The sequence below is a fragment of the Anoplopoma fimbria genome, chromosome 16 (assembly GCF_027596085.1).
Source record: "Anoplopoma fimbria isolate UVic2021 breed Golden Eagle Sablefish chromosome 16, Afim_UVic_2022, whole genome shotgun sequence".
Taxonomy (NCBI): domain Eukaryota; kingdom Metazoa; phylum Chordata; class Actinopteri; order Perciformes; family Anoplopomatidae; genus Anoplopoma; species Anoplopoma fimbria.
Window position 1 is genome coordinate 10,625,741 of NC_072464.1, and position 15,180 is coordinate 10,640,920.

The following is a 15,180-nucleotide window of genomic DNA, read 5'->3' on the forward strand; positions in this document are numbered from 1 at the left end:
TGTACCACCAGTTATATGAATTAAAGGGGAGTTTGAGTTCATGTTTGGCTCACTGTAACTTATGAAATTCTCAGTACCGCTCTTTCTCCTCCCTGTTTAATGAGTGATGAAGAAGATGATGATGATGGCCTCCTGTAGGAAAGGTCTGCAGGTGTGTTTACTCCTCCTGATGGTGGGACGACTACAGGGTGAGTCTGCCATGCTAAAAAGACAACTGATAAGGAGAACTCATGTCAAACCAAATTATATTCATATCATAATGTTTTTTCATACATATTATAATGTTTTTATTTTATTTTGGTCGGTGTTTCAGGCAGGGTCACAGCACCAGAGCGTCTGGAAGCTCCAGTGGAGAAGTCCTTCACTCTCACTTGCACTGTCTCGAGGGAACGAGGTGAGTCTCTGAAGCAGGTGCGTTGGCTGGATGTCCAAAACCAAACCCTGCTGAGTTACCAACCCAACAACAAAGACAGTGTGAGCGGACAGCAGTATGTGGAGCTCGCCCCCTCCCCGAAAGACTCCTCGGCTATCACCATCCGCAGGGTGGGTTTCCGTGACGAAGGCTGCTACACCTGCATCTTTGACATGCATCCTTCTGGTTCAAAGCAGGGACAGACGTGTCTCACTGTTACCTGTGAGTAAGTCCTGTAATGAGCACAACTTTGATTTTCTGAACAAGTATGCAGTTCTGTACAAATATAACAACAGCAATTAGTTACAGTTTAGACGAGATGGATGTCTTATCTAGTTGGTGCCTATATGGAGAGTAATTAAAAAAATAGGTATCAGTCGAATGGTTCTTGGTTCTCCGGCACCAAGGGTCAAATCCATGGACTGTTACGACATGCTGGCCTGTTAGAGAGCTAGAAATGCAGGGATGAAGCAAAAACAACATGTGGGTCTCTGACATATATTCAACCTTGATATTAGTATTATTTGGCCCATGATCCAGGAAGTGTCTCTGCTGTTGTGATAAAGTTATGAAGGTCTTGAAACCAGGTGGGAGAAGCATCCACGTGAGGCCAGGTTTAGTAATGATCATGGTGACACACTGAAGGGAGACTGATCTCAGCCGTACAGATAAACTGAGTAGCTCAATTATTCAGAATTGGACACCTGAATGTGATCCGTCCTCTGTTTGCTAGGCGTCAGTATCATTCACATCCATCAGTTTTTTGAGTTTGAGGAATTATATTTATTTTAAATCAGCTGCATCTATTGTATAAGTGTTAGTAATATAGATTTTCAGCCACTTTGCCAACAGCTTGTTGACAGCTCTATTTAAGGTTTCGTCAGTGTGGGTGTGAATTACAAATTGGAGGTTGACGCAAACAATTTTTCCCGCTCTGCTGCTCTTATATACGTTTTAAACAATATTATGTGAACATTGAATAGCTGATATTGGAAGACTGCCCTTTGCACCCGCCCTTTAAAATGAAACAAAACCAATTCTCCAGTAGATTCCAGAGACAGCTACTCCTCCCTACAACCTCGATATCAATCTGCTGTGGGGATTTACTGAGAAAATATGTGAACACAGAAGTCCCTAACCACCCCTAACCTCTGAACACAAGTTGATGAGCCTGGCGAGGCTCAGAGGCTCAGTCAGTCTATATTCTATAGTCTATATTAATAAAGAGCAGTGGAGCAGTGGGAGAGGTAGGGCTCATTTTTCTAAGCAGAAACAGCTGTTGCAGATTCCGATGACTGGTTTCTGTTTGGGCTCCTCATATTTCTGATATTAGCATAGTCCTGTTATTCACCCAATGTACCCCTGTTGTTTTTGTTATGTCTTTCCTTCTCATCCATCATTCTTTCACTGGATGGTGGGCTCTTTTTTCACTCCCAGCTCAAATCACCTCTGAAAGCAACAAGACAGCGGTCAGTGGCAAGAAGGCCTCCCTATCGTGCTCCTACGGTTTGCCAGAGAAGGTTCAACAGGTCATCTGGAAGCACACGTCTGCACAAGGAGACTCCACAGAGGTGGCCTCCTTTGCAAAGCGAAGCGACCCCATGATAGAGCCATCGTTCCAGGGAAGAGTCTGGCTGAGTTCCTCCCTGTCAGATAGTCAGCTCACCATCCAGCCTGTCACTATCCAGGACGAGGGATGCTACACCTGCCTGTACAACACACATCTGGACGGGCCCAAGACTTCCACAGTTTGCCTCGCCACCTATGGTAAACTACTTTGTTCCCAGCTCCTCATTACTGATGATTATCTTATATTACAGTTTAAAAAAGTATGGTCCACACAGAAACAGAATATGTGATGAAAACTGAAGGGAAGAGCGACAGAGAGAGACATTTCTGTTTACTGTATTGTGCAGGAATAAAATCAGAAGCCTGGTTTAAAGGATACGTGTCTGAAATTACATTTTAAAAGAATAGTTTGACATTTTGGGAATTGTTTTACTTTCTTGTAGGGAGTTAAAGAACAAAATTTGATACCACTCTCATGTTTGTGCGGTTAATATGAGGCAACTGCTAGCAGCCGGTTAGCTTTGCTTAGCATAAAGACTGGAAATAGGGGGAGACAGGACTTTGTGACTTTGTGTCTGCAGGAAAAACAGGTACCCCTGGGATTTATACAGGAATGTTATTTTTTTCTTCCTGATTGTAGCTGCTGAATGTTTTCATGATATCGCAAGGCTAAGCTGTCGGCTGATTTGTTAACACACAAACACAGAACGCTGTGTCCATGTGAAGAATGGACCATTCGAAAGAATGATGGAGGCAGGGAGTGAGGTCCTGATGCCTGACTGTGTCAGTGTTTGCAGCAAACAGAGATTTCCTCTGTGCTTTGTCTCTCTTTCTCTTTGCTCATTTTCTCCTGCTCCCTTTCTCTCACAGTTATCTCAACAAACAGAATTGCCTTTGTTTGAAATTGAACTGTACAGTACAGTAGGTGTTTACAGTAGTGAAGCATGGTTAGCATTAATGTTAATTTTTTTGTTCTTGCTGTGTACTGCTGACAACAGTCTTTTTCCCCCTCATCCCACACGGGATGATGTGATGCCCCCTACTTTACATCCACTCTCACACATGCTGTCCACAAACAGTGATAGATAAACACACAAAGGCATTTACATCTGGAGCAAGTTACAAAAATGAAACAGAACTTGCAGAAAATGATCACCCGAATATGCAGCTACCCTCAGCCTTAATGATCTTTATACTGAGAATTATAGGGAGGAAAATATGTGGCCAACTTTCACACCTGCGTTGTGCTTACCCACAGTTCATTATGGTTTGGATTGTTGTAAATATTATTTCCTGTTGTGGAAATCTGATACAATCCAGACCGATGGTGGGGGAAGCTCACCAACTAGAACTCTGTGAAGACGCTGAAACTATGAGTGCTGAATATCTGTGGCTGAACGGTTCTTGCCAACATAAATGTTCTCGGTTCCAGTGCATCACATTCCTCGCTCAGACTCAAGAACAGAGAATTGAAAACAGCCAGAGATTTACTTATGGAACTTAAGAGTGGAGGAATTCACATTCCTACCTGATCCAAAGGCTTCAAGGTTTTTCTCAGGTATCATCTTCGCAATACCCAAAGATACTTAATAACAGTTTTCATGTACCAGTCCTCCTATGTGATACTATTTCCAGAGTTTTCTGGCTTGTGTATTTCACACACAGCACAAACAATCAGGAAGAATACATTATTGGCACAGTGCATTTTATATGTGCCACATACATCTACCACAGTATGAGCTTGTCTGTGTGAGCGTGTGCCAGTGTGTTCTGATAATTCTACCTTTTTCTGTATATTTTCTCCCAGTGCTGCCCAAACCTCAGGTGAGCTACAAGACCACCTCTCCCGGTGTGATCGAAGCCAACTGCACCTCGGTGTCGCGGCCCCCAGCAGAGATAGTGTGGAACGTGGAGAGGGATAACCGCACCATGGGCCCCCCTGTGACGACACAGCTCCCACAGGGCGATGGGACCACTCTGGTCATCAGTACGCTGACTGTCCGATCAGGGCTGCTGAAAGATGTGTCCATCAAATGCTTGGTGCACCACAAAGGGCTCGAGTCACCGATTGCTGTATCCATGAACACTAAAAGTAGGTTGGTCTCAGTAAACCTTTGTTTCAGTGGAATACTTTACCTCAATAAGGCATTGTGTCTTTATTTTTCCTGGCATTCTCCAAGCTTTTGAAGCCATCATCACTTGAGATTTGTTTGGAAAAAGAAGCTTACTAAGAATACGAAAGAAAGCAGAGATTGTTGGAGAATGTAAATGACACAAAGAGCACATAGAGCATGCACATCCGAAAAAAACTAGCTCTCAGTAAATTCAATTTAACAGAGCACCATTGACCAGAGAAATGTCAAATAAACACCACAAAGCTAGAGTGTAATGTATTTCATTGTTTGAGATCATACTGAATCTTAGCTTTTTTTGCAATGTTTTGGTTTTCTACTTTGGCCCTTTCCATAGAGGCATGCTTTGTCACATATATGGGAGTATCAGACTGTGTAATCTAGCTCCGCAGTGATTTTTCCAGTCTGAGAGTAAATTGACTCTTAGTCATGTAGACCGAGTGATGTTTATGTCTGTGATGTTTATTTGGGAGCTGACGAAGATCTCCATTTGATCAAAACGTTGTTTTGTTAAATTAAGCTATTAGGACTGTAGTCTGACTTTTGCCTTCAGACTATAAGGAATGTGCAATTTCCCATGTAACAATAATGCATTTTAAGTTGTTTAACTAAAACAAAAATCTGAATTAGTTTTATTTCAGCTAATGGTGGGCAATAGGTAGTGCAGCAGATCAATGGCTTTAGTTTGCTGATAACTGTTAGTTGACCTTGATTTCATGTGTCAGGAGTGCACACATCAGAGAGGTTAGATGGTAACACTGTAAATGAAATATCAAATCTAATCATGGTCGATAAAAGGGAAGTAGTGTCCAGACTAGCAGAGGCCTTACAGTACCAGCAGGTATCCTGGCTCTTCTTCTACAGGGCTAGGATGTACACACTGCAGTCTACAGTAATATGGAAGATAATAAAACTGCTGATCATTTCACTGTTTTTCTCCCTCCTAGTTGGGACGGCACTCACCATCTTGATCTCTGTCACTACGGTGGCTGCCCTGTTGGTCATGTCCCTCTGCTTCTGCCTTTGGAAGTGTTTCTTGCGCAAAGAAGGTGAGATCATATTTGTCATGAACAAAAGATCTAGCCAAGCATGATACTCCTTTACAGCTGGTGTCTAAACATCCTTTGGGCCTCTTAGATAGAAATGTGCAGATGAAAGTTGGGAGATAACTCATGTCAATATCAAAAATATGGAGAATCTGTTACAGTCCTTGCTGTTGGCCTCCACACAGACTATACTGCATTCAGAGATTAGGAGGAGGAGAATGAGGGAGAGATTAATAGATTACATCTAAACCAAAAACCACCAGCGATCAATTTGTTATCTATAATCAGCCACTTGCTAATGGCCAACCGCAGACTTATATCATGGATATGGTCAATAACATTTTATTGAGTGTCTACAGGGAACAGTGGCCCTTTGGGATGTGCTGCAACACTGACAGAATGGCCTCTGTTCATCTTTCTTTTGTGACACAGAGTATTCAGTATATCTATCTTTCTGAAAAAATTAAGTGTGGTCCTGGTGTTTACTTCAGACAAAACCCCATCCACTGCAGCAATTATTAGATCTGTTTTCAAAAACTAGCGTCCTTATCTTACCATATAAAGCAAGCTACATGACTTCTACTGTTTAGAGAGGCTCTGTAACCTGTTCCAATGCTGTATTTTTTGTTATTAGAGTAGTGACAATTATTCAATGGGATTCTCACAATGCTAATATTTGCTGATGTGTTAAAGGAGACGTTGGGAAATTTGCGGTAATATTAGCATGAACTAAACGTTATAGCTGCACTAATCAATATTTAAAATATTAACAGTGCCCCTCAGCTCTACAGAGCCTTTTAGTCTCTTTTAGCTGCAACAAGTTTCTGGTTTGAACAAAACCAAAGCTGTGATAAACCAAATAACAGACAGACAAAATTGGCCACTAGCTTTTGTGCAGCATTTAAGACACAGCATTTTTCTGTGGTTATTCAAGCCAGCTGGAGCTAACAACACTGCTCCTCATTCACATGACATCGTGTTTATATCGTCTCCTGAGAACATCATGCCTTTTTAACTTCATTTTTTTGCCACCTGCACTCCGTCTGCACTTTATTCGCATGTCCAATCAATGTTTTCTGCCCGCAAGAAGGAAAATATCCATGGATCTGTAGAGTATTACTAATAGTGCAATACAGATGAGGAAATACTGTTCACAGGCAGCACATCAGCTTCAGCAGAGCTCAATCTGGTGCTTAAATAGACAGGACAACTGATACAGGATCTTGAGTGATGAGCTCTGGTGCACATCTAGTCTCTAACAGCACATTAGCTAACTGACGTTGTTGTTGGAATTAAATTGGTTTCTACTATATTACTGTTCTATTTTTTTTTCACACATGCAAATGTTAATTACAAACGTATTTATAACGTCTTGGTGTGGCTTTCTTGATTTCTATTTTACTTACAGCAGACTTTTACACAGGAGAAGTTCCCCATATGTGAGGTCTGCCTTTCTCCCACTACCTCCTCTTACTCCAGTGAAGGCTTTATGTTGAAACGTCATTTGATCAAATGCTTTAACACTAACTGTGTGATCCAGACCTCATCACTCCAGATCATGTATTGTATTAGCCCAGATAATGTTACTATCACAATACAGTTGTTGCTTTGTATAATCCTACACCTAAAACACAATAGTTTTCCTTACCAGTATTTATAGCTACTGAACGTGCAGCTGTGATGTTTCAGTATGTTTCTTTTCCGAGCAGTCAAACGGGTTCATTTCTGGATCTGAATTAAAATGGTTTGACGATCCTCATTATTAGCGTTGTCATGCTGTCATAGGTGCACCAAGTTGGATTTGAAATCTTAATTTTCTTCCTGAAAATGTATGAGAATATATTCTCAAGAAAAAAATAATAATAATAACTTTAAGAAAAAAATGTATAATGCATTCTACCATTTGTGTCATTACTCTCCATGTTTTTCGTTTCAGCTGATTAATCTTTCAGATGAGACCAGAGGCTGAAAAGAGACTAGATGTGTCCCATCTTGGTACAAAGGGAAGATGTTCTGACACTCATCTATAGGATGACAAATACAATCCCATTTATGAACGCCAACTGTACAACGACATTTATCTCTTCTTTCTCTTGCTCCTGACTCTTATATAACCTCGAAGCTGTCCTGACATGAAGTCAATAAGGAAACATTTTCTCTCCAGCTCTTTAACTGATTGAGTCGATGGTCACACTCTCTACAACACACTGCAGACTCACTGTATGGCAAATTAAAGTCAAATATTGTCCTTTAAATACTTCCCTCTGTTTTTCTCCGTCTTTGACCTAGTCCTGAAAGGATAAGTCTGGAGATATTATATTCTTCTTATTCAACAAATCCCATGAAAAGACTAAAACCAACAATGAACTGATTCTAGTAACAACCATTGTCTGTATAGCCACCGTCTGATATAGCATGGCCCTGCATTGTTGTCTGAAAACTGTTTACAAAAACTCATTTTGAGCTACTTGACGCACCGGTGACTATAACATGGGCACTGTCATTTATTATACGACTGAAATAGTCCCCAACAACTGTCCTGTTGACCTAAGTTTCATTAATAATTGCTAAAAACTACAGTGCACAACTGTTTAGACTCACATCTTAGTCACAGTAATTCCCCAGCCAAACCAGTATTGTGGAGGACACTTTTTTCTGTATTTTTTTTTTTCAATAGGTAAAATAAAAGAATATGTTGAGCTTTATCCTTTAAATAACAAAGCTAATTGAAACTCTGTGCTCACCTTTAGGTTTTTACTTCTTGTACCTCAGCCGAAGGCCTCCACGACTTCTGTATATTGTTAAAGCTGGGTGAGGTCTTCACTTGTTCAACCAAGAGGGCTGCATACTTATGTCTTGTTTGTGTAATATCTATTGCAAACTTTTCTACATGTTTCAAAGACTGCGTGTGTATGTGTGTGCTTATTGGTTAGGGGTTAAATTCCACAGACAGGAAGCTTGAATCAATTCCCTGAGGAAGAAACACTGGAACCCATTTGGTGCCCCTAAAAGGAATGCATGTCTTACTGCCTGTCTACATCGTAGAGAAAGGAAAGTTCATGTGTGTGAAGATGTGAGTGAGAGTATACTGATCGGGCTGTGGAGAGTTGGCTTAAGGGTTTGTTAATGGTTAAAAGCCAAAATGCTCATTTGTACGTTGCTCTGGATCAAAGTGGCAAAAATATAATGAAGCTTTTTGGTTGTATTATGTTTGCATCTGTACAGTGCAATGTAAGCTTTATGCTGAAATATTCCTGTATACCAAAGCATATGAATCTGTCAGTTAGGAGCAGAATGTCATGCTGGTTACCAGATTCTAAAGGTATTGCTTCAATTGTGGTATCACATTCCTCACCATTAGACGAGACAGCATTCCTCCGTCAGTATTGTTTCACTAAATGCATACGACACTGATTATAAAATCAGAGCTTACATTGGAATAATTATGAAATGTGGTTTCAGAAGATTTGTTGAAAATTAATTGAAATGTTAGTATCTGGCCCTGTAGCAGAGCAACTACAGTCATGTAAAAGAAGAAAATATGAATTATGCATTATGAACCACTACGTAAAGTTTATGTAATGTATGCATAAATAGAAAAATACAAATATTTAAAAATTATACTTTTTTGAAGCTTTATCCACTTAGCCACTCTCTTTTTCAGCTCAGATTCATACATCTAAGAAAAACATGAAATTCCTTCCTGATGTGCTGAACCTTGCAGCCAGATGCTCATTTTTGGGGGCCTTTTTTATCCCAAGCCAGATGGATTATGATGGACTATGCAGAGCAGAAAAACACACGCACACACATGTTGAGCATACATATTCACTCAGTGAGCCTGCAGCACATTTCTGCCAGCCAGTTCTGTTCTGGTGTATTCATACACTCTGGGTTCACTCAGCACAGGACAAAACAGGACTCAAAACTCAATCAGCTACCAGTATCATTTAGTTAGTTATTAAAATAAAAACATCATAAGAGCACAGTTTGGAACAAATCCACATATATTTGGCACTCCTGCTTGGAAGGTGTAGCTAAGCTGCAGTGCTGCAGACCACACACTCAATCAAATCACATCTTTGTATGTGGTGTGACATAATATGTTTGTGTGTGGGTGGGTGTGTCTGCATGAGTTTCAGAAGTTAAATTCCACACTCAGAGAGTTTGAAATCTATTCCTTTAAAATACAACGCTTTGATTGAGGAGTTGAGATGTTTTGGTCAGTGGAATTGTGAGTGTGAATTACAGGACCCGCTAATAATACATTTAAACAAATGCTCTTGTTTCTTGGGGCTGCAGGTTAAACCTCCAAGTGAGCCACTCTACTTCTTTAAAGGGTCCTAGAAGGAAACCCGAAAATCCTGCATGCTTACCATCTGTTGCTACTGATCAAAGTGGAATCTAAAATATTACATTAAAGCTAAAATTGTCATTTCCCTTCACATTACTAACTCACTGTTCATTAATTTGATATTTTTCGGATTTTTATCATAAACTGATCCACTTATTTAATAACTTACTAGAAGGGCTCCCCAGAAGGCGCTTTGTCACGTTTCCTCCCTTAAAGGGCATTTTAGGGGGCATTAAGTTTAATGTACGTTGAGGGCATCCAAGAGGGCGCATTTGTGGCATTGGGGTGGATTTTGAGGTATGATCACAAGCATTAGGCACTCCTCTACACTTTATCAGATGATTTCTTAAGATTTTCAAAGTCTGACAGAGTCCACACACTCTCTAAGTGACCTCAGGCTCGATCTAATCAGGCAAAATCTCAAACGCTGCTGTCGCACAAGCCCCCACGCTCTCAAACTCTCCACTGCCCAATACGGGGCTTTGTCCACCAGAGAAAATATGCAATTAACAGTGTGTGTGTGTGAGAGTGTGTGTGAGAGAGAAAACCCATAGGAACAGAACTTGTGTGTGGGCTTTAACTACCAGACACCGTTGTTCACTGAGTCATTTCACATGATGTTCAGGACTCACGTACAGAATGTAGACTACATTCAACTTTTCACCTTTCTCTCCTGAGTATGCATTCCAGTGAGTGTTAAATGTAAATAACATGGAAGTCAGGTCACATTATTTAGAAGCATTTCATGACCACATGCCATCTCTTAGTCAAAGGACCTCTTGTTAGCATCTGTAAATTGATTACAACACATGGAACACTGTGCTCCACTGGACAACATCTAAAGGAAACTGAATCATCAGCACGTATGTTTGTTATCAGCATGATGGGCAGTGATGAGTGATTTGAGGTCTTATAAGGTGAGCTAGGCTAATCCCTGATTTTCTGATTCTGTCCTTTCAGATCGCAACATTTTTTTTGTGTAAAATGCAGAAATAATTTGACTTGAAAAAGAGACTCACCCAATAGGAAATAATTATGATGGTTTTTCCGATTTATTAGTTAGTAATCTAATCAGTTACTCAAAATGTAAACTTGCGGCTTAGTTTTCCAGCTTTCCCCAAAAAATGTGAGCAAAATTTCACAGCAAACGTTGGTAAATCATGGAAGAAAACAACTTATTTTTAATAATTGAAGCTTGACATGATACATTTCACTTACCACAGAGCAAACCAATGCATTTAAACTTTCATCAGTTGTTTTTTTATTGTTGCTGGAGACCAGCCTAGGAATGGTTATATAGGTTTTATATCAATAAATAATGTGTTACTGGACAGTGAATGAAGTGCTTTAGTGCCATTTATAACTTCAAAATCAGTTTCCATAAGGCAAACAAGTGCAATTGGCCCATCTACACATTAAATATGTCTTTGATTTCCCACAATAGACTTGTTGATTCGTGAAAGGAGTGTATTGAGTACAGGTTCCTTGACAAAAATTATTAGATCATCTGTAGGGTTCCCAACATACAGGTTGAGACCCTCTAAGGGGTCCTAAGATAAATCTGAAGGGGTCACAAGATGATTAAGTGTCTAAGAAAGAAAAAAATATATTTATGTCACGTTTCTTTCTGTAAAGTTTTTTTTTTACTGAAACACTAGATACTCTCACCTCTTTCTGTCTCTTAATATTCAAATTGAACAATCTGAGAGGGAAATCACTCTGCAGTCAAACTACTCACAATGTCATCAATAGGGCCATAACATGTAACATCAGTTCACAGTTAGATATTGATTTTTTGGGGGGATAACAAGACAAAAAGGTTGGGGACCACAAACCCATGGTCTAACTGTGATATATCACTGTCTTTCATATATATTTTTTAAGATAAATTGGTTTGAGCAATTTATTTGTTCTTCTCCATCCTCTCCTATGTCTTGCATGTTATTCAACTTGTGACCACCATAATGATAAGACCACTGCTCGAACTACAGAGACTCAGGGTGTAAATCTTATGTGGTTGAGCAGAGGTGGGACATACGCCGCCACAAAAGATGTCAAGAAGTCTTTCAATCGTTGACTTCCTGCAAACTTTTAACTAGACCACACCGGCGTGGTCGACGGGCCAGGCAGTGCATTTCCGCTGGTGGCAGTTTAAAACACTGAGGGCTGTGTGGGAGAGATAATGTGTGAGATAAAGTACTGGATTCATGAAGAAAGTAAGTTTGCTCATAATGTCATCTCTCAGTCTCTGAGAGTATTATAGTAGTATTCTTCCACATCGAACTATAGGATGAGCTGGCCAAACAATTCTTTCATTAAAATATTCAAATAGGCATCTCAACTGAGAGGAATGCAAAAATAAATACCAAGGAAACCACATTCAGGACCTTTCAAAGAAAAGAAAATGATTCCACAGTCACAGATTAGACAAGAATTGTATTGCAACACTGGAATTTATTTAACAAGATATAGATGCCTCCCACACTTCAGTCCTCATTCCAAATCAGACAGAAAAATGCGTAAGAGAAGAGAAGAAGTATTCAGTGACTCTGTATATGACAAATCTATACGTGAAACAACCAACCAAAGCTTTAGACAACAAAGTTAAACAAGTCAATAAAGCCCTCCAGCTCATGTAAATAAAATGACTGTTGGGAATTTAAAAAAAGCAAAAATAACAAGAAATTAAAAATAAAAAGCAGCTTTGCCTGGAAAAAATCTGAGGGTGAGAGAATAATTTCAAAGCTGCTTCTGGTCTAGCCTGGTTAAGTCGATGAATGTACTGTGCATCTGCGTGACCACAATCCTCCTCCGTTCACCTCTGCAGTGTGGTTGATCGCTTAACTTCTTGGCCCATGTTCCTTGACACAAGCACGTACTTGTGAACATTTTTCCATCCATGTTTTCATTTGCATGTGACAAATGTGACAGATACAAAATGTTCAGGAAACGTTGATGGCAGCATATACTGCATTTTTATTTGGTTTAGTCGCAGCATGCTGTTCCGTGACCGGTATCTCAGACCGTCTGTGGTTGACAACAGCATACAATACACGGTCTGACACTTGACTTTCCTCTGCTGTGTTTGTGACAGCAGGCTTGTTTCCATTGGTCATCAGGGGAGGTTGTGATGGTGGTCTTTCTGCAGTACTTGGAGAGTAGGTGTAATGCAGCGTAAGAGTAGAAGGAGCACTACCTTTGGGGAGGTCAGGTATCATGTGAGTGGATTTTTCCTATGACACCAAAACACAGAAGACGATTAAATAAAATACTCTTACTTGACACCATTATAGGTTGAATGTATAGTTTTTGAGAATGGAATATCCCCCACACTGCTCTTGCTCAGCATCCAAATCTATTGATCGTAATAATGTTTCTGTCACTCTGGACCTTCTTCAAGAGTGTTTTACACAATTCATACAAAATTGATTATAAATAGATAATGCTAATAAGTGTAAAGTAATGGTATCAGTACTGGTTTGACATTTTTGTTATATTCTCCTGTCTTGCCAAGGGTTAAATAAAGATCAATACCACTCTTCTTTCAACCTTTGTAGGCTAAATGACGCTAAAATCCAGATGCCGGTTAGCTTAGCTTAGCACAAGAAATGGAAAACGGCTAGCCTTGCTGTGTCCAAAGGTAACAAATTGCCTATCAGTGGAGTTATAATGAAGTGTTTTATAGTCCTGAGTTGCTAAATGAGATATGCATTTGAGGGTTAACACACTAGACTGTGTATTGTTTGTTTAATCAAAACAACAACAACAAAAAATATTAAAACAACAAATGATTTTACATGATGCTGGACTTCTTCTATGCCAGGCGAGTAACTTCCTGGAGTTGCCACTACTGTAGTTGACAACTTCATTATATCAATAAGATAGGTAATGTTAATTATGGTACTTTAGAGATGCTAAGCTAAACTAAGCTAACTGGCTACTGTCTGTAGCTTCATATTAGCGTAAAGAAAGAGAGTGGTGTCAATCTTCTCATCTAACTCTCAGACAAAAGTAAAACTTATTTGGCAAAATGCATTACCTGCATTGCCGGGCCCTCTCTGTGGTTCAGTTGTCCTGTGCAGAAGACATAAAAACAAATGCTCGATCGTAATCTGCTGAAATCTAGAAATGTTGCAGTAATTGATTGTGAGCACATATTAATGTTCTTACGTTTCCAGCCATAAAAACCCAGGTGGGTTAACACTGTCAGTATGAAAACCAGAAGAGCTACGCCAAGACAGATGGAAAAGTAGGGCAGCAAGGGCACATCCTCATCACCAGCAGTGCTTGGTAGCCCATCTACAGAAGAAGAACCACATCAGTAGTCCCAGTCTTTATCCGTTAAAATGTATGCAATTAATTTAGCAAATAAAGCTTCTTACCTGCATTATAGTCAGAGATTTCTAACCCCTGGTTTAAATCTGTCAAATAATAGAAAATATTTAGAATTTATACCTGAATTTAGACATCTTATAAATCTATATTTTGGCACTGAGGGAGCAAAACCTGCCTACCTGAAACTGAGATGTTGATGTAGTGACTGATCAACTGATATTTGGGTGCTTTTACAGTACATCTGTACAGGCCGTTGTCATGAATGGAAATCCGTGTGAAGGTCAAATATGAGATCAGTTCATCCTTAACACGTTTGTCGTTCTGTCTTATTTCTACGTTTTCCGTGTAATTAATGCGTACACATGTGTTTGTGTCGAGCAGTTTACACCAGGTGACGTTTAGTGATATTCCACAGTGTATGACAAGACACCTGACTGTCAGAGGTTTTTGTGGGGCAGTTTTCCATGTCGTGCCTTTCGAGACCATCAGCTCAACTTCACAAGGAAACGCATCTAAAAATATTAAATCATTAATATTAGATCAAACATCTTTGTTTTGCCTCAAAGCTGTTCATCATCATTATAGAAAAGTGTCTCATAAATTAAATTCTCACAAATACATCTACAGTATGTTTGATTTGTTCTCCTAAACAATAAATTTAGTTACATTTCTAAATACACCAGAACTAATCTAAAGACTGTTATTATTACCTTATAATTGTAATTGCAACACTGCTACCCCTTTTTTATTTTTTTTCATCCCCATGAAACACAAAGTCTCTAACCCCTCATTCATCCTGCCGTCTTCTTCCCTTGTACTTACATAGTATCCAAATAATTGTATCGTTACCTATATACTAAATAATCACACTGTAATTTATGGGCTGCAATCTAAAGCCTAACTGTTTTCTTACTTAAAGCCTCCAATCTATTCAAAATGTTTCCTCATGCCCTCTTGAAAGTCATATCACAACATAAGAGAGTATTAAGGCTTACCTTGACCTTTTCCATGGATGCAGACAAATGTAAAACAGCATAATGTCAGCAGATATGTGTATGGCAGTCTATCCATCAGACTTGACGTGTTCATTACCTGACACTTAACAGATAATCTAAAACTGTAGCTACTGCTTGGGCTCATTTCACTTGTGACATGTTTACCACTTCCTGTCCTCCCACATAGTTTCTAAGACCACCCTGCATGTGTATTTTTCAATATGTCAAGGCAAAACACAGTTGATGCTGTGCACACAAGTGAAAGTTGCTAATGTGTATTATCTTTGCAATTTGATTATGCAATACAGGTTTACAGAAATACTTATATAAACAGATT

The 15,180-nt window shown here is 39.5% G+C and overlaps 3 protein-coding genes across 4 annotated transcripts in view; 1 reads left to right on the forward strand and 2 right to left on the reverse strand.

Moving 5' to 3' along the window:
• gsk3ba (glycogen synthase kinase 3 beta, genome duplicate a) overlaps positions 1 to 15,180 on the reverse strand; it is a 115,712-nt gene that overhangs the window by 44,870 nt on the left and 55,662 nt on the right. The gene's annotated exons all lie outside the window — the stretch shown is intronic.
• Positions 116 to 8,674, forward strand: zgc:113337 (uncharacterized protein LOC503741 homolog). The gene is made up of 6 exons (XM_054615040.1): positions 116 to 188; positions 314 to 634; positions 1,850 to 2,179; positions 3,789 to 4,073; positions 5,061 to 5,162; positions 7,096 to 8,674. Exons 1-6 carry the CDS (start codon positions 116 to 118, stop codon positions 7,101 to 7,103), a joined length of 1,119 nt encoding a protein of 372 aa, XP_054471015.1. The 3' UTR covers positions 7,104 to 8,674.
• Positions 11,967 to 14,933, reverse strand: si:ch211-214p13.8 (uncharacterized). 2 transcript variants are annotated; one of them, XM_054615045.1, is made up of 6 exons: positions 14,850 to 14,933; positions 14,028 to 14,360; positions 13,896 to 13,934; positions 13,684 to 13,812; positions 13,553 to 13,587; positions 11,967 to 12,746 (listed from the first exon to the last, which is right to left on the reverse strand). In XM_054615045.1, the coding sequence occupies exons 1-6, from the start codon at positions 14,917 to 14,919 to the stop codon at positions 12,456 to 12,458; spliced, it is 897 nt and encodes a 298-aa protein (XP_054471020.1). In that variant the 5' UTR covers positions 14,920 to 14,933; the 3' UTR covers positions 11,967 to 12,455. The 2 variants fall into 2 exon arrangements, with proteins under 2 accessions (XP_054471020.1, XP_054471018.1); XM_054615043.1 differs by having other exon boundaries at positions 14,844 to 14,933.

Excerpts from the sequence above, each read along its gene's own strand:
- zgc:113337 (XM_054615040.1), top strand. The coding sequence starts at position 116 with ATGATGATGATGGCCTCCTGTAGGAAAGGTCTGCAGGTGTGTTTACTC. Across the intron at positions 635-1,849 it reads GACGTGTCTCACTGTTACCT|CTCAAATCACCTCTGAAAGC; the intron begins GTGAGTAAGTCC and ends TTTCACTCCCAG. Across the intron at positions 2,180-3,788 it reads AGTTTGCCTCGCCACCTATG|TGCTGCCCAAACCTCAGGTG; the intron begins GTAAACTACTTT and ends ATTTTCTCCCAG.
- si:ch211-214p13.8 (XM_054615043.1), bottom strand. The coding sequence starts at position 14,919 with ATGGATAGACTGCCATACACATATCTGCTGACATTATGCTGTTTTACA. Across the intron at positions 14,361-14,843 it reads CATCCATGGAAAAGGTCAAG|ATGCGTTTCCTTGTGAAGTT; the intron begins GTAAGCCTTAAT and ends TAATATTTTTAG. Across the intron at positions 12,747-13,552 it reads GAGAGGGCCCGGCAATGCAG|GAAAAATCCACTCACATGAT; the intron begins GTAATGCATTTT and ends TTGGTGTCATAG.